We start from the raw sequence: 22062 nt of genomic DNA on the forward strand, positions 1-22062 counted from the left end.
AGATAGGAGGATATGTAGGACTCAAATTAGGGTAGAAGGCTAGTAGATAATTTCGTTTATCCTTTCACATTAGTAGTCACATTATCACGCTATAGTTTTTTGTGCTTTGATTTCTGCTACTATTTGTTATTTCCTGTACCTTGATTATCTTATTTTATCTGCGGTAGCTACTGTCCCTTTGCAAACTGCTTCATTATGGCTTAGTCGCTTTCGTTATTTTCATTTTCATATCACTTTGAATTTCTAGGCCTTATCTGACATGTTTTTATGCTTTCTATTGAGCTGAGGGTCTTTTGGAAATAGCCGTCCTACCTTGGTAGAAGTAAGGTCTGCGTACACTCTACCCTCCCCACACCCCCACGTTGTGAGATTTCACTGGGTTGTTGTTGTTGTTGTATGGTGGTCGCTCAACCAAAAAAAAATGTTTACTTCAATATACAATAATAACTACATCTTAATTCTAATCAAGTGCATCAATTATATGAATTTTCATTGATAATGTTTTTCCATTGGGCATGTTTAATCCAATACCCTTAAACATTATTTATCAAAGTAAAGTAGATGTGGAGAGAGAAACTTGATTTTCTCAAAATTTTCAAATGTAGATTAATCTTTGTTCAACTTCTTATCAATATCACACACTGTATATGAATAATAAACTTCTTTGATAATGTAAGTATTATTTATTGAGTTTTTTTTAGAGACTCATGGATATATATTTTATGATAGACTGGTGATTGTTTATTAATCTTAAAAGGGTAAAGTTACGTACCAAATTGTTCCTAATTGCAGATGCAATTTGAATCTCATGCTATAATTGTATAATTTTGTTAAATAAATGGACAAAGCTCGCTCTTTTGAAAATCTTTATCAAGTTGAAGAACATGTCAAACTTTTTGAGCACAAGTGATCCAAAGAAGAAATTTCTGCGAGGTCGTGAAAGGTTAAATAATACTACTAGTCTACTACCAACATTTAACTAAAAAGAATAAACAAGAAAATTTCTTTTTAGTGCCACAGTACTGATAAGATATGAAATTGAGATATAATTTAACCTACACCATATAAATATTTTAATAATTAATAAATACATGGATATACACAAATCCGTATCCAAAAGGGGATTTGCTGACCAATTCAATAGAGCGTCCATAAATATAGCACTGAACTTAGGCTTAGGATTTTGATCATACCATGAAAGAATTCATATATTTACTTTTTGTTTAACCATGTGATATGTGAAACTCATAATATTAACTAATTCATATTCGCGCCGCATAGAACCCCTTAAAGGGCAGTGCTCCTTACTAGAGATTTCTTCTAGTAAATTGACATATAATCACTTTTTTGCCCCGTTTTTAAAAAATAGCTATTGACATAGAATTTCAACTTCCACGGGTAAAGCTCAACATTGTTTGGGAGTTTTAGCTCTAGAAAATGAAATTTTATGGCAGTGGCCATTTTTTATTGGCAAGGCAAAAAGCGGCTAGTGAACGCTATGTTCACGATGTCTTCATTCCCGAGGCTGTAACCCAATACTTCTGGTTATTGGTGGAGCTAGGGATCTAGTCCATCACAACATATCCCTTAGGTCATTCCATAGTAGAATTTGAAACTTCATAATAATGATTATTGTTCAAAGACAGGCGTAAAGTAATGGAATGCTATTGTTCTAATATCTTCATTCTGAGGACTAAAACCGGATACTTCTGATTTATGGGGGAGGGAACCCATTATAGCACAATATCTCTTGGTGGTTCATATTTAACCAATTGAAAGCTTTCAATCATCTCATATAATTAGTACCTAGTGGCATTCCTGAAAAGAACAAACTTTTTGTGGTCCCAAATTTCCTTAAATAAGATGAATTTGAACGGATAATACTCCCTATTTGTATTGCTTCATTCATACTCTATCTCAATTTACATGACACTTTTAAGAAAATAAAAATAAAAATTTATTTTAAATTATAAGTTTTAAAATCTTCATCTATTTCTTAAATTTCATATTAAGTCAAACACCTTCATATAAAATTAGACGGAGGAAATACTTTCCTAGATTGCATGTCACCATCATCCAAATAAAGGTGAAACACTTAATATAATTTATATAAATCATAGTCCCATCAAGTAGCCGTGCCTAGTATGACATGATCCACCAGGCTGTAAGCAGAGCAAGAGAGGATACTTAGTAATGATTTTTTCTATCTACTTTAATTTTTCACCCAAGTAAAATCCAAACAAAGAAAGGGAAAACAATCTAATGGGGTGATTTTCCTGATAAGTGGATTTTTATGCATAGTGACCGCAACATCAAACAAAATAAATTAACCAAAGTAAAAGTTAGCTATCTAATAGTATATCCTTATGCTTGATTCAGGAGAAAATGACCTAATTGATTTAAGTTCTTGCACACCCTTTGAAAAAGACATTGAATAGACTTTAAATTATAAGAATATTTGCAACTCCCCCCCCCCCCCCCACCCCCCCCCCCCCCCCCCCCCCCCCCGCCAACTATGTTTTACCTTCTTTCAATAAGGACTGTTCAGGAAACACTCTAATTATTGGAACAGTAAGACCGAATTTGGAAGGAAAAGGTAATAAAAGTTTTTTGTTTTTTAAATGTCAAATACTCCTATGTTTTATTCTTTCGGCAAAAGGTGGATTTTTTTTCTTTTCGTCTAACAATTCCATAATGTCACTCACTAACGATCCGAGGTTAAATCATGGAGGGACAGATATTTAATTTTGCTAAAACGACTAACATTTGAGACCGGTGGAAGTCTGTGTTCTTTTTCTTTTCTTTCCAGAAAAATGGTGCATCATGAATTAAGAAGCAGCCAATGAGTCTGCAAATGTGTGCTATAAAATATGGACAACAAAGAGTCATTATTGTTTGCCTCAAGCAAATCAAATTTAATTAAATGACGATATCAAGTTAGTTCCACCTTATGGGAATTAATATTGAAACTAATGGATGCACCAAACTGATGCTGATGTTTAATGCAAATCAGTGGGATCTGACTGGTGAATCCACGCATTCCATTTATATGTATGAATAAGAATTTTATTCTATCTTAATAAATAAAAGATAATTATGCTTTGGTAATCCATTAAGTTGGTGTTTCCAAATTTGTTCCTTGAGGTGTACCACTAGGCACATTTAATGTTTAATTAATTTAATTTACTTTTGATCTCTCTTGTAAGTCCCCAGAAAATTTTCTCAAAATATTACGTATTTGCGCAAGCTCTAAATTAGGCATAGAGATGTTAGGAAAGTTGTGAGGATGTGGAATTCTAAATCTTACGTTCATACGGTTGTAAGGATGTTTAGAAGAAGGGAGAAGTAGTTTAAAACAAATTGAAATTGTTTAAGGGAAGAAGACGATCTAAGTTGAACATTCTGTAACTTCAAACAACTACAACTCCCAATAGCTAATAAGGAGTTTAGTCATGAAATAATATAAATTAAATCCCTTGAAGTCTAGCTTCTAATATTTCAAACCTAGGCACTGGTTCGGGATACGGTAATTAACTAGTCACAACATAGATAGAGAAAACAACTTTATTTTCAGACCTTGTTCGGAAATTATATTTTGGAACGTTTTGACCTAGGCACTTCAAGATACTCAAAAAGTGAGTAATTCTATCATTAAAGTTAGAATTTTTGGCCATATTACGATTATAGAAAGGACCTATAAGACCTTGATGAAGGAATTTGGGTTGGATGAATAGTTTTGGGTTAACGATTTTAACCACTCAATTTTAGATTTTAGAGAGTTAACTATACGAATTGTTGAGAGAGGATATGAACAGTTTATTTTGAGGTAAGTTGAGCTTATTTTTTCCAAGTCAAGGACTTGATTATGATGTGAATATTAAGTGTTTGATAGATCACCTAAGTATATAGTCAAAGCCTCTATGTATTTACAGGCTAGTAAGCATTTGTAATTCGGGTGTTGGAACTACCAGCTTTACACTTCAGATTAAATAATATAAGGAACTCAACCATGTAAATACACTTAACCACACAACAAGAAAAAATATATCTAGCAACAATTTTTTTTTGTTGTCATAGATTGATTATTGTTGCAAAAAGTACTTTTGGCAGCAAAAATATATATTTTGTTGCATAAACTTTTCCCAACGGCTGCTATTGCAACAACGTGCAACATTTTTTTTGTTTGTTTGTTGCCAAAAGTAGTTTTGCAACAATAATCAATACTATGGCAACAAAATTAAATTCTTTGGCAACAAAAAAAATCATTTTCCAACAATAAAACTAAATTGTTGCCAAATATAAAAAAATTTGTTGCGATTTCTATACTTTCCTGTAGTGCCAGTTAATCCAGAATATTAGAAAGTGATTAAATTGCATGATTTGATAGAATTGCTTGTTGTGTAAGCAAGTAATTATTTATATTGCACAGACTGATCATCTTAGATTTATATAATATCATCACATACGATCAGTGGCGGAGCCACACTATGCCGAGGGTGTTCATCCGAACCCCCTCGGCGGAAAAAAACACTGTTTTTACAAGGTTAAAATTATTTTTTATGTATATATAGTAGATGTTGAACCTCTTAGGCTTCTTCGTATGTTTGCTTTTTTATATTTTGAACTCCTTCGACGGAAATCCTGGCTCCGCCACTGCATACGATGTGGGAGAAGTAGCCAACCTCCCTTGGTGTGAGTGTGTAGAGGTCAACGCTAGCTACTCCAGACTTGCAGGTGCTAATGTATATTTATTCGACATGGAAGAAATAGCCAACCTCCCAGAGTGTGAGTACGTATCGCCGGAATCTAAAACACATAATAATGTCCAAAACATGCAATGCTAAAATACTTCCGAGTTACCTTACCACATGACTATTTACACAATTACCAGTTTATACTCCCCTAAATATCAGCTGAAAGGTTCAACGTAATTCATGAGATGTCTGAAGTGGAAATATTTGTCAATAAAAAATTGAGGGACCAAAAGCAAAAAGTGAGGGACCAAAATCAAATTGATTGTAAGCTCAACAAATTATTATTTTGATATAAAATAAAAAAAATAAAAAGAAATACTATAGTTGGAGACAGGGCTACATTTCACAAGCCACGTGTTCCTTCCTTTAAAGAGAAAAATTGAAGGCTTGCTTTTTTTTAAGCAAGTAAATTACGTATCATAGTGATTGGATACGTAAGAAGTTTTAATATGATTCCTAAAAATCACTATAGATAAGTTAATACAGATGGGACACGTGCAATTGCATTTCAGAGTCAGTCAGTTTGGTAAAAATTAAAGTAGGGTTTTTGAGCAATAAGAACAATACAAAATTCCAATTGTCACTACCTAAATTGCTTGGTTCATCAATTTTTGGGAGGAAAAATGAATAGGACAAAAAAAGAAGTCTTTAAATTTTGTTTGGCTCATAAAATCTTTTGAGGAAAATAAAAGGACAAAGAAGAAGTCTTTTTTGCCATGCTCGGTATTGGGAATCCGCTGTGCTCGACTAATTTGCATTCGTGCCGGATACTTTCACTTTAGGAGGTAAAGTTCTTCGTACCAAAGGTGATTTCATTTCCAGGACTCGAATCTCAAACCTCTGGTTAAGGATGACGGGGTTCTTTAGAGGTTGAGCTAGAATTTTTAGTCTATAAATTTTAAATTCTAGAAAGACAGCTTACTAATTTCTGGACATATTATTTATACATATCATGTTGATTTTTAATTTAATACAGGGTTTGCGCTAAAATTACTAGTAATTTTTTACTGACAATATTTACCACATACCGCAACCTTTGATAATATAATTAAAAATACAAATTATATCTTTCATTCCTTTAGCGTGTTGGTCATGATGAGGATTAATGGTGTAAATTATTCTAGAGAATTAGGAAAGGTGGTGTTTTTTCATGTCGATTGCAAAATAGCAACCAAAAAAATGGTTAAAAGAGATAGGTGATGATGTTAACAGACATCTGATTGGGGAAAAAAGTGGTTCACATCTGGCATTTATATTTATTGAAATAAATATATAGCTTATTTAAAAGTTAAAGTCTTTAGTATTGAAATTATTTTATTTTCAACACACTTTTTTTATGTGCAGGCATAATTCTTTTTCTTAAATTAAGGACGTGTATTTTTTTTACCTATGGGTGGATGGTGAAATTGAACCTAGCTACGACGTCCACCTACTTCATTACCATTAAATTGTATGACTATTCTTCTAAAAGTTAGAGATAAATATAGCTTATTTATTTATCTCTCCAACAACATCAATGTGATGAATACATGATGTCTTTCCATGAACTTTTATCACTTAATTATTGTTAACATCATTTTATCACTTAATCATAGTAAACTATTATAATTTGTGTAAATATCGAGTTTGGACGTTTTCATATGCATTTTTATATCACTCAATCATGTCTTTATATGCATTTTTCCCCCTATAGTGCTCAGCAATTATGCATAGGTCAATGGAGGCTTTTGACTTTTTGTCCCTTCATTCTTTTTCCAGCTTTTATTTTTTCAGGCCTAATTAAACAAATAACATCTCGAATAGTTGCTTTTCTTAAAAACAAATTAAAAAAATAACATCAATAAAAGGTTACCTGGTCTGCAATAAGGAGAAAGAGACTAAAAATAAAGATTAAGAAAGGAGGAAAAAAGGTCATTTAGCCATATGCAGAAAAAAACAAGCAATTCCACCATTCAATATTCATAGGCAATTCTTATGGAGACAAATAGACAATGACAAATTCCTACTTGAGTAATGACTCACAGCTAAAAAAAATTACTGAAAAGGATTAAAAAAAATGGATAGAACCCAATAATTTTAGCCATAAATAAACTATTCATAACCCAATAAACCTGTTGATTATATTAGAAAGAGAGTGCTTTCACAAACACACGAAACTATTTGCCCGAGATTCTTAGAAGAGTTGCTTCTTATATCTCGTTCACCTTTTATCAAAACTATATATTATAAATAATACTTTAACTTATCTCCAATTGTTAGAACAAAATTTTACAGACAGCTTTTCACAACTCTATTGAATTAAACTTCTTTTCTGGCAACCATTAAAGATGGCAAAAGACACACATAGTAAGTTATACATAGTGATAGTATAACAATTTTTTTAATATCATTATTATAATTTAATATGTTAAAGTAAATTATTTATCATTTATTTTAAATTATTAATAAAAAAAATTAAATAGAATTACATGCAATCACTTTTTAAATTCTAATGAGAACGTTTACACAACTCTGCGTAATTAAGCTTCTCTCTTGGTAAACATTCGAGATGGGAAAAATCATACTATATAGGACACATGAATATTAAGTTATATACACAGTAAGTATAATTAATTATTTATGTTATTAGTGTAATTTAATCAATTATAATATGTACTATTTATGATTTATTATAGGTTATCAATCAATATTATATTATTAAATATAATTATTTATAATCATTTTTAAATAACATAACTATTTAAATATTTTTTACACAGTGGATAAATAGGAAAGCTCACGTTTGACACAATGAATCCAGGCTCCAGCTGTTAAAAGTCAAAAGTTGTAACACTACTTTTGCTAAAAATAATTCCTAATTTGAACTTTTCTTTTTCTTCTGAATTATTAATACCTAACTCTTCCGCAATATCTTGTTCTTTGTCTCACTCCTTGTGCCAGTTGAATAAACATTAAATAAAATTCATTTACAGCAAAATTTTAGCATAATCCACACATGGTCATGGGACGTTCTATTATCCCATGGATGAGGGACGTTCATTTTATTTAGATGTCATTACCTAGTGGAAAAAACATTGATAAGTATAATTAACCCAACATAATCTAAAATAGGTGATTTCTATTTGCTTAATCTTGGTAAGAGTAGAGTCAGTGGAGTGGCTAGAAGGTTATGTACAGGTTCGGTCGAATCCGATAGCTTTAGTTTAAATGCTGCATTTGTATTAAAAAATTCACAAAATACGTACAAAACTTTAATTCAAAATCCAAATATTAGCACATCATATTGTTATTCTAGAATTTAGAACTCATGTGATTTAAACTCAGGCTCTATATCTGAATAGAGTTACTCGCTACTTATGATGATAAAATGTTATAAATACCTCGTGAAATAGTAGAAACTTGTACAATGTGGCCCCAACACTACTAATGGATCAACCTATTGCTAGTGATTCAACACATTTGTGTGGCTAAAACCACGATACTAAGTCGCATTATTTCATTTGGACTGACTACTGAGAGGTCGGGAAATGTTTTTGGCATATATGAACTTGTGGGAATACTTTTTGACAACTTGAGGTACAATCCTGGAAAAGGTACTGTTTGCCATTAATAGGGGCGGCTTAAGCATAAGGCAACTAAGGCCTTTGCCTTAGGCCCTCAATTACGAAAGTCTCATTTTTTTTTATTGGGATTGAGTTATTTTCTTAAAAAAGATGAGTATTTTTTTTATATGAAGAATTCCAATATTTTTACAGGAATATTATGTTTTAATTATGATTCCAATGACTGAGTATTATTTTAGATTACATAAATAGTCTTTTGGGGTACAAGAAAACAGTTTTTAGAGATGTTGTCTAGTGAAAATATATTTCTATTTTGGACTATTTTGACAAGTGACTTACATTTTTACTTTTTAGGTACCATTCAGCTCTTTTTTCATCATAAAAACTGTATCACGTTCTATGCAAAAATAAGAAGAAGAGAGAGCCGCGTGAATTTTGAACTGCCCATGTCAAAAATAAGAATAGAACCGATCAAGAACAAAGTACATTGATTTTTTTTTTCTTTTCTTTCATATTTTCAAGTATTGTAACAAGCATTAAAGTAACGAGAAATTATTTTGTCATCAGCATATCAACCTTGAAATCTTAAAAAACTAGGAAAATAGGCGTCAATTAAAAATACATATAAGCGTAAAAAGACAAAAGTCTCCTGTCAAAGTTTCGCTTTAGGCCACAAATATTGTTGAGTCATCCCTTGCCATTAAAAAGGAAGAATGGAAGTGGTTCAGCATATTAGAATGTGTGATAGATTCTCTTACCTAAGTGAGGCTTGTCTGGGTTCGAGATCTGAGAATATAAATAAGAAATACTTTTTCGTTTAACAGATTTTATGCGGCACAAAATGAATTAATCAGACTAGTAGATACAAGATATCGGATTGTTATACAAGAAAATTCAAATTGAGGCATCAATAACTTGAGATAATTAATGCATTTAGCTAAGGAAACTCTCGATTTAAGTTATATACACTAATAGTATAAAACGTTTTTATAATATTTTAACTTATGACAACAGTTTAGATTATCATTTTCATCAAGTTATCAATTAATGCTTATCAAAAAAACTTATTTATAGTTAGGGGTGTCAAATGGATGAGTTGAGGTGATCAAAATAGACTGAGTTAATAAATGGGAGAGATACTGACCCGCCCAAAAATTACTATGGCTGGGCTGAAATGGGCTAAAAGGCATCTCATAACCCAATCCCGCTCAGTTCTTACTAAGTTTTAAATTTTTTGTTTGTTTTTTCATAGTACCTAATAAAATTATTTTTTCTTTATTATGGCTATAACGATTAAAACAAAAAAAAAAAAAATTGACAAGATTCCTCATGGGTCAATTTGGGATGTATATCAACCCAATGTTTTATGAGCTGAGCTAATAAATGGCGGGGCCAATGATCAGCCCAAATTTGAGCGGATTGAGCAGGCCTATTTTCATGGGATAATTTTGCCACTCCTATAAAAAAATTACCTTATAATTAATCTAATAATGTATTTACTTTTTACACCATAAAACTTAAATTCTTTAGCTAAAAGTTGCAATACCCCTTCAATGAGAAACAGATAATCAACATCTCAAAAGCAAAGCATTCATTTCATTATAGTGCATAATTAGCTTTATCGACATTGGTATAATTGAGCTGTACTCTTGATAATCAATTCTAGGTTTATCATCTTAAACATAAGGTAATGAAACATTTGATAAAACTAAAAATACATAAGTAAAATTGGGAAAGATATAAAAGGAAATAAAGACTAAGAATTTAGGTAAAGCTAGCAAATAAGGTTAATAAAGTGTCAGAATCGAAGTCTCTGTCCACCTTGTAACGGGGCTTTTAATTAAAGGTGACAAAAAGGTTTGAAAATTAAGTTGGGGTAACTCTAGTTTTTTTAATTGAGTAGGGGTGATAAACTTTGGATTAGTGATCAGGGAGTTTTGACTTGCCCCAAAGTTATATTTTTAACACTTTGACCCCAAGCTTTGTTTTTTACACTTTGTTTCAAAGTTTTGTTTTTAACACTAACCCAACCCATATAAACCATAAAGTACCCCCTTCCCCCCACGGCCCCCCTCCCCCACCCCTCTCCTTTCCCCCAGCCCCCCACCCCCTACAAAAAAAAATGTTTTTTTTAAAAAGATTTTAAAAAGTTTTAGAATGATAATTTATGTTCTTGGTGTTTGTGAACTTGGTTTATATGATATGTTGATCGTGTTCAAATCACAAATGTGTGTATTCTTGTTAATAAATTGCTGAATAGTTTCCGACAAGTAATGAATCTGTTGCAACAGCTCTGTAACTTGTTGGGTTTTATCCAACAAGTAACAAGACTTGTTGCGGCAACTAGTATCTTGTTGAGTTTTATCCAACTGCTAAAAGATTTCCAACAAGTAAGCAATCTGTTGCAACGACTGACAGGCCTTGTTGCAGCAACTAAGTTACATGTTAGGGTTTTTCCAACAAGTGGAGTGACTTGTTGCAGAAACTGGGTAACTTGTTGTGTTTATCCAACAAGAGTAAGGACCTGTTTAACAACTATGTCACTTGCTGCAATAGATACTACAGTTGTTGCAACAGATACTACACTTGCTGCAACAAATATTATAGTTGTTGCAACATATACTACTTGATTCACCCATATTTAGTGATCAACAAAGGGAATCAATGATATTTAGTGATAAACAAAGGAAATCAACGATATGTAATGATCAATATATAATACGTAATTAATTTGATGGTATTTTGAGTCAGGAAATATGATCTACTAAGTCAGTATGCACAAAAGCCAATGATCATTAGAGTGAATTGATGTGAACTACTTGATTCACCCATATTTAGTGATAAAAAAAGGAAATCAACGATATTTAGGGATCAATGTATAATACTTAATCAATTTGATGTACTTTGAGTCAGGAAAGATGATCTACTAAGTCAGTATGCACTAAATCGAGTGATCATTAGAGTGAATTGATGTGAACTACTTGATTCACCCATATTTAGTGATAAAAGAAGGAAATCAACGATATTTAGTGATCAATGTATAATACTTAATCAATTTGATGTACTTTGAGTCAGCAAAGATGATCTACTAAGTCAGTATGCACTAAATCGAGTGATCATTAGAGTGAATTGATGCGAACTACTTGATTCACCCATATTTAGTGATAAACAAAGGAAATCAACGATATTTACTGATCAATGGACAATACTTAATCAATTTGATGTATTTTCAGTTAGGAAAGATGATCTACTAAGTCAGTATGCACTAAATCGAGTGATCATTAGAGTGAATTGATGCGAACTACTTGATTCACCCATATTTAGTGATAAACAAAGAAAATAAATGGTATTTAGTGATAAATATATATATATATATCTACTAACATCCTTCATGGATTAGATAGTAATTTCATGGATTAGATGGACAATTCTAAGTGTATTTTTCCTAAATCGAGTGATCACTAGAGTGATTTGATGTGAAGTACTTAATTCGACCATATTTAGTGATGAAAAAATGAATTCAATGCTATTCAGTATAAACAAAGGAGTTCGATGTCATCAATATCGTGAATATGTTACAACAATGGAGGAGTTGTTGCAATATATGAGCTATCTGCTGCAACATATGAGTAAGTTGTTGCAACATATGAGATACACAACACATGAGTAAGTTGTTGTAATAATTCAAACATGGTGATTAATTTCAACAACTACGCAGCTTGCTTAAACATCTGATCCATCTGTTGAAACAGACTAGTAACTTGTTGCAACCTTTTCAACAAATGTATGATCTGTTGCAATAATTAACTCATCTGTTGCGACATATTTTTTAGTTTTTGCAATAATTTAAGAAATTGTTTGATTTTTTTCTAATAAGGTGAGTAATTTGTTGCAACAACTAAACAACTTGTTTAAAAATATTAGTAACTTGTTGCAACTTCTTCAACAATTGTATGCATCTGTTGCAACAATTAGTAAGCAAAATAAATAAGTTCATAAACAGAAATTGTTCAAGAGCCACCTTAGCTCCAAATACCATAACTAATCAAAATAAATAAGTTCATAAACATCATTCACAAATAACATAAAAGACACAGAAAAAATAAGGTTAAACAACCACCTTGGCTCCAATACCACAACTTAAGTAATAATTTGTTCAGCAACTGCCTTCTGTGGTGTAGCAAATTTCCTTGATCTACTCCATCTCCTTCATTAGTTTCTTCATCTTCTAGTTCTTCTTCACTTTCTTCATTTGTATCTACTGCTTCTTGGCTTTGTTCTTCATCTATTTCTGAGGATTGATTGTCAGTTTGGCTATCAATTAGACTATATCTTTCCTCAACATTTGCTGATTCATAAATAGATTGTCTACTTGTTGCAACAAGTGTAGAACTTGCTACAAATCTGTTAGATATCTTCTACAAACAGTACCAAATAACTGAAGTTATGTCCAACAGATTTGTAGTTGTCGCAACAAATTGTCTACTTGTTGCAACAAGTGTAGAACTTGTTGCAACAACTACAAATCTGTAGGATATCTTCTACAAATAGAACCAAATAACTGAAGCTATGTCCAACAGATTTGTAGTTGTTGCAACAGATTGTCTACTTAGCTTGTTACAACAAGTGTAGAGCTTGTTGCAACAACTACAAATCTGTTGGATATCTTCTACAAATAGAAGCAAATAACTGAAGCTATGTCCAACAAATTAGTGAGTTGTAGCAACAGATTGTCTACTTGTTGCAAAAAATATAGAGCTTGTTGTAACAACTACAAATATGTTGGTTATCTTATACAAACAGAACCAAATAAATACCAGGACAAGAACAAAAAAACTATCTGTTGGATATATTTTTCTAAATCCTGAACCATATCAGGACAATAACAGAAAAACCATCTATTTCACTACAAACACACAACAACAACCTGAATTTTATTCAAACTTTTCCTAACCCCCCAAAAAAAATATATTCAGAACTTCCTTTCAAATTTTTTTTTGGAGTGGATTTGGGGGGGGGGGGGGGGGGGGGTTAAAGTTAGTTTTTTTTTTAGGTGGGTGGGGGAAGTAAGAAACCAAAAAAAAAAAAAAATCAAAACTTTTTTTCAAGCAAAAATATTTTTTGGTTGGTTGAGGGGGGGGGGGGGGGGGGGGAGGGGTTGCAAAAAAATAAAAACAAAAACTTTGCAAAACTTTTTTTTTGGAAGGGTGGTGGGTGCCAAAAAAAAAAAAAATTCTAAACTTTTTTTAAAAAAAAAAAATTTGGGGGGGGGGGGGAGGGAGGGGTGGGAGGAGGAGCAGTGCGGGCTGTTAAAAAAATCAAAACTTATTTTTTTTTTGTTTTGGGGGGTTGGGAGGAGGAGGAGGGGGTGGCTGGTGAAAAAGCAAATAAAAAAAATGTGTGTGTGGGGGGGGGGGGGGGAGGGGTGGGAGGAGGAGGGGGGCTGGTGAAAAAGCAAATAAAAAAATTAAAACTTTAAACAAAAAAAAAAATTATTGGGTGGAGAGGGGAGAGAGGGGTTGGAAGAGGAAGAGGAATAGGAGGGGAGGCTGGTGAAAAAGCAAATAAAAAATACCAAAACTTTTTTTTAAAAAAAAAATTGGTTGGTGGAGGTGTGGAGCGGGGGGAGGGGTGGGAGGAGGAGAAGGAGGGCTGGTCGATTTTTTGGAATTAAGTTAAGATCTTTTTGTATTTTATAAAAGATTAAGAAGTTTTAAAAATTATAATTCAGTCTCATTTAACTCAATCATATTTTTAAGTCAAGTTTAACCTTAGCTGGTCAAACTTGTCACCATTTCTAATTAGTAGACTTATTTGTCACCATAAATTAAATCTTCTTTGTAACTAGGCCTCCAAAATCATTCAACAAAGCCTCACACTGAAGTGTTTCATGTGTCAAATCAACTCAACCCAACTAGTTGAGAGAATAAGGAAAGGACATTCAAATTGGACCCCAAATATTAGTGTATTTTTTTTTAATTTCCTATCCGTTATTCGGTATCCGTTTTGGCCTAATTATCTGTTTTCACATCGGAACATCCTATTTTAAGCTAAAACACGCTCTATCAAAGACTACCCATATCCAGAACTCGGAATCGAGACTTCTGACTAAGAATTGAGAAGCACTTATCACTCCAATAAAATCTTTGGTAGTGACCAGCAATATCAGTTTTTGCTTTTTTTTTTTTGTTTTTCACTCGACGTCTAGTCTACGCTTTAGAGCCCGACTAATTCAGATTCGCGTCAAAAATTCTATCTTGAGAATAAAACACTCCTTACCAAAAGCGATCATACTCAAGACTCGAACTCTAGACCTTTGAATCAGAGGAATGGAGTGGTGACCCTCAGTATCATTTGATGTGTCCGATCACAAACAAAAAGTAAGGCCCCTATCCTCTCTGCTTACGTCCAAAAATTGTGCCAATTCTTTTTCTTTCCTTCCTAATATCAAAAATCATTTTATTCTCCACTTAATTGGACTTAACTCTGTCTAACTTCTATATATAGTTCCTCTCACTTGTATTTACTCACAAACTCTTCTCTTTCTTGGTTTCTTCTTCATCTTCCACCATTTACAACACCTCACTAATATACCAAATCTTTTAAGCAAACATTTGACTCATCATGTCAATGTCTTGCTTTCAACTCTCCAAAGAGGTTAGTAATATTCAACATCTAGGCATTAATTCTTCATTAAACTTTTTTCTCAAAAAAGAAATTTGATTTCTTATTGAATCTTCTTTTTTTAGATTAGATTAAGATATCATCATACCGATAAATTTAAGACGGAATGCATTGATTTTGTAATTCCTTTTTTTCGCTTAGGTATATCGTCTTACAAATGCCCATGTCCTTTATGGATCTTTCCCTTGATCATCTTCATAAAGATTGTTAGTCATTATAACAAAAAAGAAACAGAGTGAAAAAAGAAAAGTAACTATTTCTTCCTAGTTCTTAGTGCCTACCCCTTACCAATCTTTGCTTTTTGAAGACAAAAGGGTGCCTATGCATTTTTTAAGGAAATGTTTTCTCATGCAAAAAATTGTACTCTCTGTTCCATAAAAATTATCCTTCTTTCTTTTTTAATCTGTCCGAAAATTATTCCCTTTTTATATTTAAAAATAATTTAATTTTGTGAGATAATTTACAGTCACACAAATATTTAAGATTTATTTTGGATCGTACATTTCAAAAGTCTTCCTTTATTTCTTAAACTTTGTGTCAAGATAAAAGAGAACAATCTTTTTGGGACAGCGGGTGTACATAAATACAAATTAACTTATTTATACTGGTAAAATATTTCATATTACTAGTTTATTTTTAACATGTAGTAGGCGACGTGGGTGATCTGCTTTTTCTTCAGGTTATTAATATCACATTTTATGAACAGTTACTTTATAGAGTACTTTTTTAGATGACATAATAGTATATAGTAAAAGTTATTTTTTTTTATGACAAGAAAACCCGCCGTCGCCTACCCGTTCCTGTACAATAGCTAGTAAAAGTTATTTCTTGTAAAAGTTATTTCTTACACCAACTTTTTTTTGGGTGAAGCTAAAAGGGGAAGAAATGGAGTTTACCAAGGATGGAAGTATTGATTTGGATGGAAAGCCAGCAATCAGAGAAACAAGTGGAAAATGGGTGGCTGGAACTATGATACTTTGTAAGCCTTCTTTTCCTGAAATTAAATCATATTACAAAAATATTATTTATCTTTTGGAAAAAATGAAAAGGACATTAAGTGTAGTGATATCTGCATCTGCTTATCTTTCTTTTGAGTTACATATTTCAACTATTATGAGTATTATTATACCATGTCCTTATACATGGTATATACCGCCAGCGTCCACATCAATTAGTAAGATTATTTTAACTAGCAATCAGTTTAAGATTCAATTTTTAGTTCATACAACTTTTTCACAATATTTATGGCATCTTCTTTATATAAATTAACTATACTTCTTTAAAATTATTGAGTTAATTAATTCAAATTTAGTCCAGAGTTAGACCTATTACAGATGCTAGACTATTTATATTAATATTGGATTATTCGTGTTTTATTAGTCCACACTTATCGGTAACAGTCTCTCTACCTTCACAAGGTAGGAGTAAAATTGTGTGCACACCGCTCTTCTTATATCACACTTGTGAGATTACACTGAGTATGTTATTGTTATTAATCCATACTCAATATAGGGTGCATTAAAATTTCAAATACAAGTTAAATATCTAAATAATTGTTTTTATATGATCTTTCGCAATTTTCACTGCTTAAACTATATTTTAAGGTTGAATTAGAATCAAATTTTATGTTTAAAACATGTACATAAATATGCACTACTCTGCTTATTCCAACCCCTTTTTTTTTGTGGGGTGTAGAAAATAGATTTTTTTTTTTTTTTTTTTTTAAAAAAAAGAGATCATATAATTGTGGAGTAAATGAAGCCAGCTATCATATGTTGGGAAGCTAGAAAATGACAAGAGTAAGAAAAGGCCAAAGCCTAAACACTTTGCAGTAAAACAAAGACGTGTGTAAAAAAAGACGTGAGTATGATTGCTAGAACTTTTTGACAGCTTTCAAATATGTTAAAACATATTTTGGCTCCTAGAGTTTTGTCCATCGGTAGAGGCGTAACACATGATATATAAGTTAAGTGCACGTTAGAGTTTGAACTTATTATACTTCTATAAAAGTATGATATTAAGTGAAAAATATAAAAAATGAGTTCATTATATATTCGAGCAGCACACCACTAACGCTAAGGAATTTGTTGATTATAAGAAAAATAGGTAATAGGTTTGTTTTCTTTAAGGTTTTATTTATTGGTATGAGAATAATACGTGATATAGGTAAGGTTTTATCTATTGGTAAGACAATAATACATGATATAGGTATATATTAAGCGCATACCACGAGCTCGAATTTTATTGTAGATAATCGAATAGTAGATAAAACCGTACAAGCAAAAAACTTATCAGTCAGTTTTTCTTGTAACCAACAAATTTTCGACAGTTAGTAATCTGATATTTAAATGAAGAAAAATAAATAATCAGACTCATAATCTCTCTTTGAGTTTCGAACTGGACGCTACTAACTGTCGAAAATTTGTTGGTTACAAGAAAAATTAACTGACAAGTTTTTTGCTTGTACGGTTTTATCTACTATTCGACAAGATAGCAATATATAGATTAAGCGTAATTCAGAAATTCGAACTTTGCCCCTGTAAAATGGAGAAAGATAAAAGTTACTCCCTCCGTCTCAAAAAAATTATCCTACTTTCCTTTTTAATCTGACTCAAAAAGATTGTCATCTTTTTATATTTAGAAACAGTTTAACTTTATAAGATGATTTACAGCCACAAAAATATATAAAATTTATTTTGGACCACACATTTCAAAAATCTTCATTTATTTTTTAAATTTTGTGTCAAATTAAAAGATGATAATCTTTTTGGTACGGAGAGAGTAACTTATTACTTATCAATCTGAATGTCGAACAGTACATTACTGACCTTCGAGAATTTGCCGCTTATAAGAAAAATAAATGAGTATACTCGTTCCGTCCTAAATTTTTTTACCTCTTTTAACTTTACACAAAGTTTAAAAAATAAAGCAAGACTTTTGAAATGTGTGATCCAAAATAAGCCTTAGATATTTATGTGGTTGTAAATCATCTCATATCGTTAAATTATTTTTAAATATAGAAAGGGAATAATTTTTTTGGAACAGAATAAAAAGAAAAAGAGGATAATTTTTTTGGGACAAAGAAGTATTTTTTTAAACATGTAATCTTTGTCCGTACGGGGATAGGGATTTGGTTAGACTCAAGAATAGCAAAATTCGTGTGGAAGAAAAAAGATGGGATGGTGAAGTGACGAGAAAAGCATGCACTATTGGCAAAAGACATCATTGACACATACCTAGGAAAATTGAGTGTGGTAGGGTTACTACGTCATCCTTGACAAAACTCTGATGTGGTGGGGCAATTTATGTGATCTGGACAATGACTTATCCCTAGCTTTTTGCATTTTCATATAAATACAAATATACATGTATTTATACAATATATATACACACACTTGTGTTGATAATGATAGTGTCTGAGTTAGGGTTCTGAGCCTTTAATTATTTCATGTAAAAGATTTATTTATATTCGGTGTTTGAATTAAAAATGAACGCATGATATGTATGTTTTATGTAGACATTTATCGATCTGACCGTGATCAAACAATATATATTCCCCTTTAATTTTTAATTGCTAAGGTCAATTTGTTTGGTTAGTGTAAACAGTGAATGCAAATAAGTCTATTAGAGACGGATCTAGCCTTAAGTTAACGTGAATCGCGTAATTTTTGTCCAAACTATTTATTTGTATTAAAAAAATCGCTAAATATGTTTAAATACTTCTTTTAATTGCGAACTCAATTATTATTGTATACTTGAGATCGTCATAAGAACCATAAACTTTAATTATTGAATCTCCCTCCAACATACATAACGTATTTCATCAGATACTTGTATTTTCTGATCAGTAAATTTATTCAGTAATTTTGTTCATTAGTTCTATATAGATTAGATATTAAATTTTTCTTTCTATTGAAATTTGAGTAATGATTTCCCATAAACTTCATTCAGATCTCATCAACGTCTAGGTTATTTTTGATGCATTTGCTTACTTATTCTCTAAAAAAGAAGTTCAATACGATTAACTTTTACATAAAAAGAATGACAGGTTTAGTTTTTTCTTTTTCGGTACACAATGACAAGTTTAGTGCATGATTATCAAGTCATATAATTTTTGTGGGCACTCACATGTTGATGATTTCATAATTTTTGTGAATAAAATTATCATAAATCATATCATTTGTTATAAAATAATTCAATTATTAATGTCACTTGTTATGATTATATAGTGAATCAAGCTTTAGCAACTCTGGCATTTTTTGGAGTTGGAGTGAATTTGGTGTTGTTCCTCACGAGGGTGCTGCAAGAAAATAATGCTGATGCTGCTAATAGTGTGAGCAAATGGACTGGCACAGTCTATATTTGCTCCCTTGTTGGTGCTTTTCTTAGTGACTCTTATTGGGGAAGATTCAAAACTTGCGCCATTTTCCAAGTCATCTATGTAACTGTAAGTATCCATTACATCCAATCAATTTTTTTTCCTAATAACGGTAGTACCCGGACCAACTTACTCATACCTGACCTATTTCACTGCTACCTGCTATCTCCCACCAACGTAGGTACCAGAGAGTTAGGCACAAAAATCACTGATCGCCTTTTCTCTGCTAGTATTTGAAACCTTGTCTCCCATATATTTTCCCTAGCTTCATTAACCGCCACACCACACCCCTTAGATGCACTTGCAGCTCCCAATATACTTGTTTAGATATTGAAGAACCATTTAGAAAACACTAGCACACATATTCACAATCCAGAAGATTTGATATTACTACCATTATGTCACACATAAATCTTTGAACCCTTGTCTTCCATGAATATTTACCCACTTTGTTAACCGCTAGGTCACACCCTGGTTACACTTGCAGCTCCCGACATACTTATGTTGTTATTGAAAAACCATTAAGAAGATACTAGCACATATATTCACAATCCAGAAGATTTGATATTGCTACCATTATCTTGATCTAGTGCTACTCCTCTTAATCTTTAGTGTTGATTGTAGTAGTCCTTGATCTTACTCTTACTAAGTTTGGAACTTCATTGACAGGGATTGGCATTACTAGCACTAGCATCACAACTTTACTTGCTCAAACCTAAAGGTTGTGGGAATCGAACGACTCTATGTGGAGAGCATTCAACGATGGAGATTGGTCTATTCTACGTCTCAGTGTATATGATTGCTCTAGGATATGGAGGTTATCAGCCAAATATTGCTACTTTTGGGGCTGATCAATTCGACGAGCAGCATCCACAGGAGTCTTCATCTAAAGTTGCTTTCTTCAGCTACTTTTATCTGTTCATGAACCTTGGATCACTCTTCTCCAACACTATTTTAGACTACTTTGAGGATGAAGGAATGTGGGCTCTTGGTTTTTGGGCGTCTGCAGCATCTGCCTTTGCAGCATTAATGCTTTTTCTTGGAGGCACTGCTAGGTACAGACACTTCAAGTCTAGTGGCAACCCTCTTGCCAGGTTTGGTCAAGTTTTTGTTGCAGCAACAAAGAAAGGTAAAGTGGAGACACCGGAAAATGAAGACGACTTCTACCAAGGGGAAGACGACGATGACACAACCGGTGGTAGAAAAATGTTACACACCCATGGTTTCAAGTAAGTAGAATTGCACCACATAACAATTCAATCCAGTGTATATAAAAATATAGGTTTGTGACTTAACTTTGTCATTTAAACTATTGACAAAGTCAAGTCACATAGAGCATAAGGCGCAGACAGTCAAGTTTCCATTCTATAATGCAATAAACTGGATTTTCCATGTTGCAGATTCTTGGACAGAGCAGCTGTGGTGACATCAAGGGAACTAGTTGACAACGAGAAGCAGAGCAATCACAACCCTTGGCGTCTATGCCCTATTTCACAAGTTGAGGAGGTTAAATGCATTTTAAGACTGCTGCCAATTTGGTTATGTACCATTATTTACTCTGTAGTTTTCACGCAAATGGCCTCACTCTTTGTCGAGCAAGGTGATGCCATGAAAACTACAATAGCAAACTTCAGGATTCCAGCAGCAAGCATGTCTACCTTTGACATCCTTAGTGTAGCAGGTGTCATATTTCTCAACCGCAGAGTTCTTAATCCACTAGTCAGTAGGTTTAAGAAGTGCAAGGGTGACCAAGCCGGGCTAACTGAACTTCAAAGGATGGGTATTGGACTAGTCATAGCAGTAATGGCTATGCTTTCAGCAGGAATTGTGGAGTGCTACAGGCTAAAGTATGCTAGTAATGACTGTAAACACTGTGAAGGCTCAAGCTCTCTTAACATCTTCTGGCAAGTCCCTCAATATGCTTTTATAGGAGCTTCGGAAGTATTCATGTATGTAGCCCAGCTAGAGTTCTTCAATGCACAAGCACCTGATGGACTAAAAAGCTTTGGAAGTGCACTATGCATGACATCGATATCATTGGGGAACTACGTGAGTAGCTTTCTAGTGAGCATAGTGATGAAAGTATCAGCAACTGACAACATGCCTGGATGGATACCAGGAAACCTTAACAAAGGTCATTTAGACAGATTCTATTTTCTATTAGCTGGTTTGACATTAATAGATTTGGTTGCATACATTGCATGTGCTAAGTGGTACAAGAATATTAAGCATAGTGAGAAGATTCAGAGAAACGAGGAAGAGGACAATTGTGAAGTCTAACATACCTGATATGGATAATACCTTAGGCATGTTTTGCCAGAGCCATATGAATAAGGGGGAGATACAGTCACCACAACAACATTTTGTGTAGAGTTTCTGATTGGTATTAGGATTTCCTCCCTCTCCAATGTTCGAACTCAGTCACTTCAAAATACTCAGCTCTGCAGAATTCTCCATAGAGCTGGACTGCTCTTAACTTCCTAGTCCTTCCTTTCTCGTTGTTGGTGCATTTGTTTGTCCCGTCGTGTTAGTGCTAGAATTGACAAGTATTTTGGATTGATATGTAAATGGATTGGCTTATCCCTGTATCCAGGAAACTGTTGAAAAGTACTGCTGTACCCCAAAAATTCCATGTCTTAAAAGATCTCATTAATTTCATGTGTAATTTAGTTCCACCATGAAC

The 22062-nt window shown here is 32.7% G+C and overlaps 1 protein-coding gene across 1 annotated transcript; it reads left to right on the top strand.

Moving 5' to 3' along the window:
- The first annotated feature begins 14821 nt into the window (after nt 1–14821).
- Nucleotides 14822–22052, top strand: LOC132609750 (protein NRT1/ PTR FAMILY 7.3-like). The gene is made up of 5 exons (XM_060323888.1): nt 14822–14974; nt 15872–15980; nt 19231–19448; nt 20049–20608; nt 20780–22052. The coding sequence occupies exons 1-5, from the start codon at nt 14942–14944 to the stop codon at nt 21657–21659; spliced, it is 1800 nt and encodes a 599-aa protein (XP_060179871.1). The 5' UTR covers nt 14822–14941; the 3' UTR covers nt 21660–22052.
- Nucleotides 22053–22062: the final 10 nt, after the last annotated feature.

The sequence above is a fragment of the Lycium barbarum genome, chromosome 9, assembly GCF_019175385.1.
Source record: "Lycium barbarum isolate Lr01 chromosome 9, ASM1917538v2, whole genome shotgun sequence".
Lineage (NCBI taxonomy): Eukaryota > Viridiplantae > Streptophyta > Magnoliopsida > Solanales > Solanaceae > Lycium > Lycium barbarum.

Coding starts and splice junctions, on each gene's coding strand:
- LOC132609750 (XM_060323888.1), top strand. CDS start 14,942: ATGTCAATGTCTTGCTTTCAACTCTCCAAAGAG. Junction 15,981..19,230: donor GGCTGGAACTATGATACTTT/GTAAGCCTTCTT, acceptor ATGATTATATAG/TGAATCAAGCTTTAGCAACT. Junction 19,449..20,048: donor TCCAAGTCATCTATGTAACT/GTAAGTATCCAT, acceptor CTTCATTGACAG/GGATTGGCATTACTAGCACT.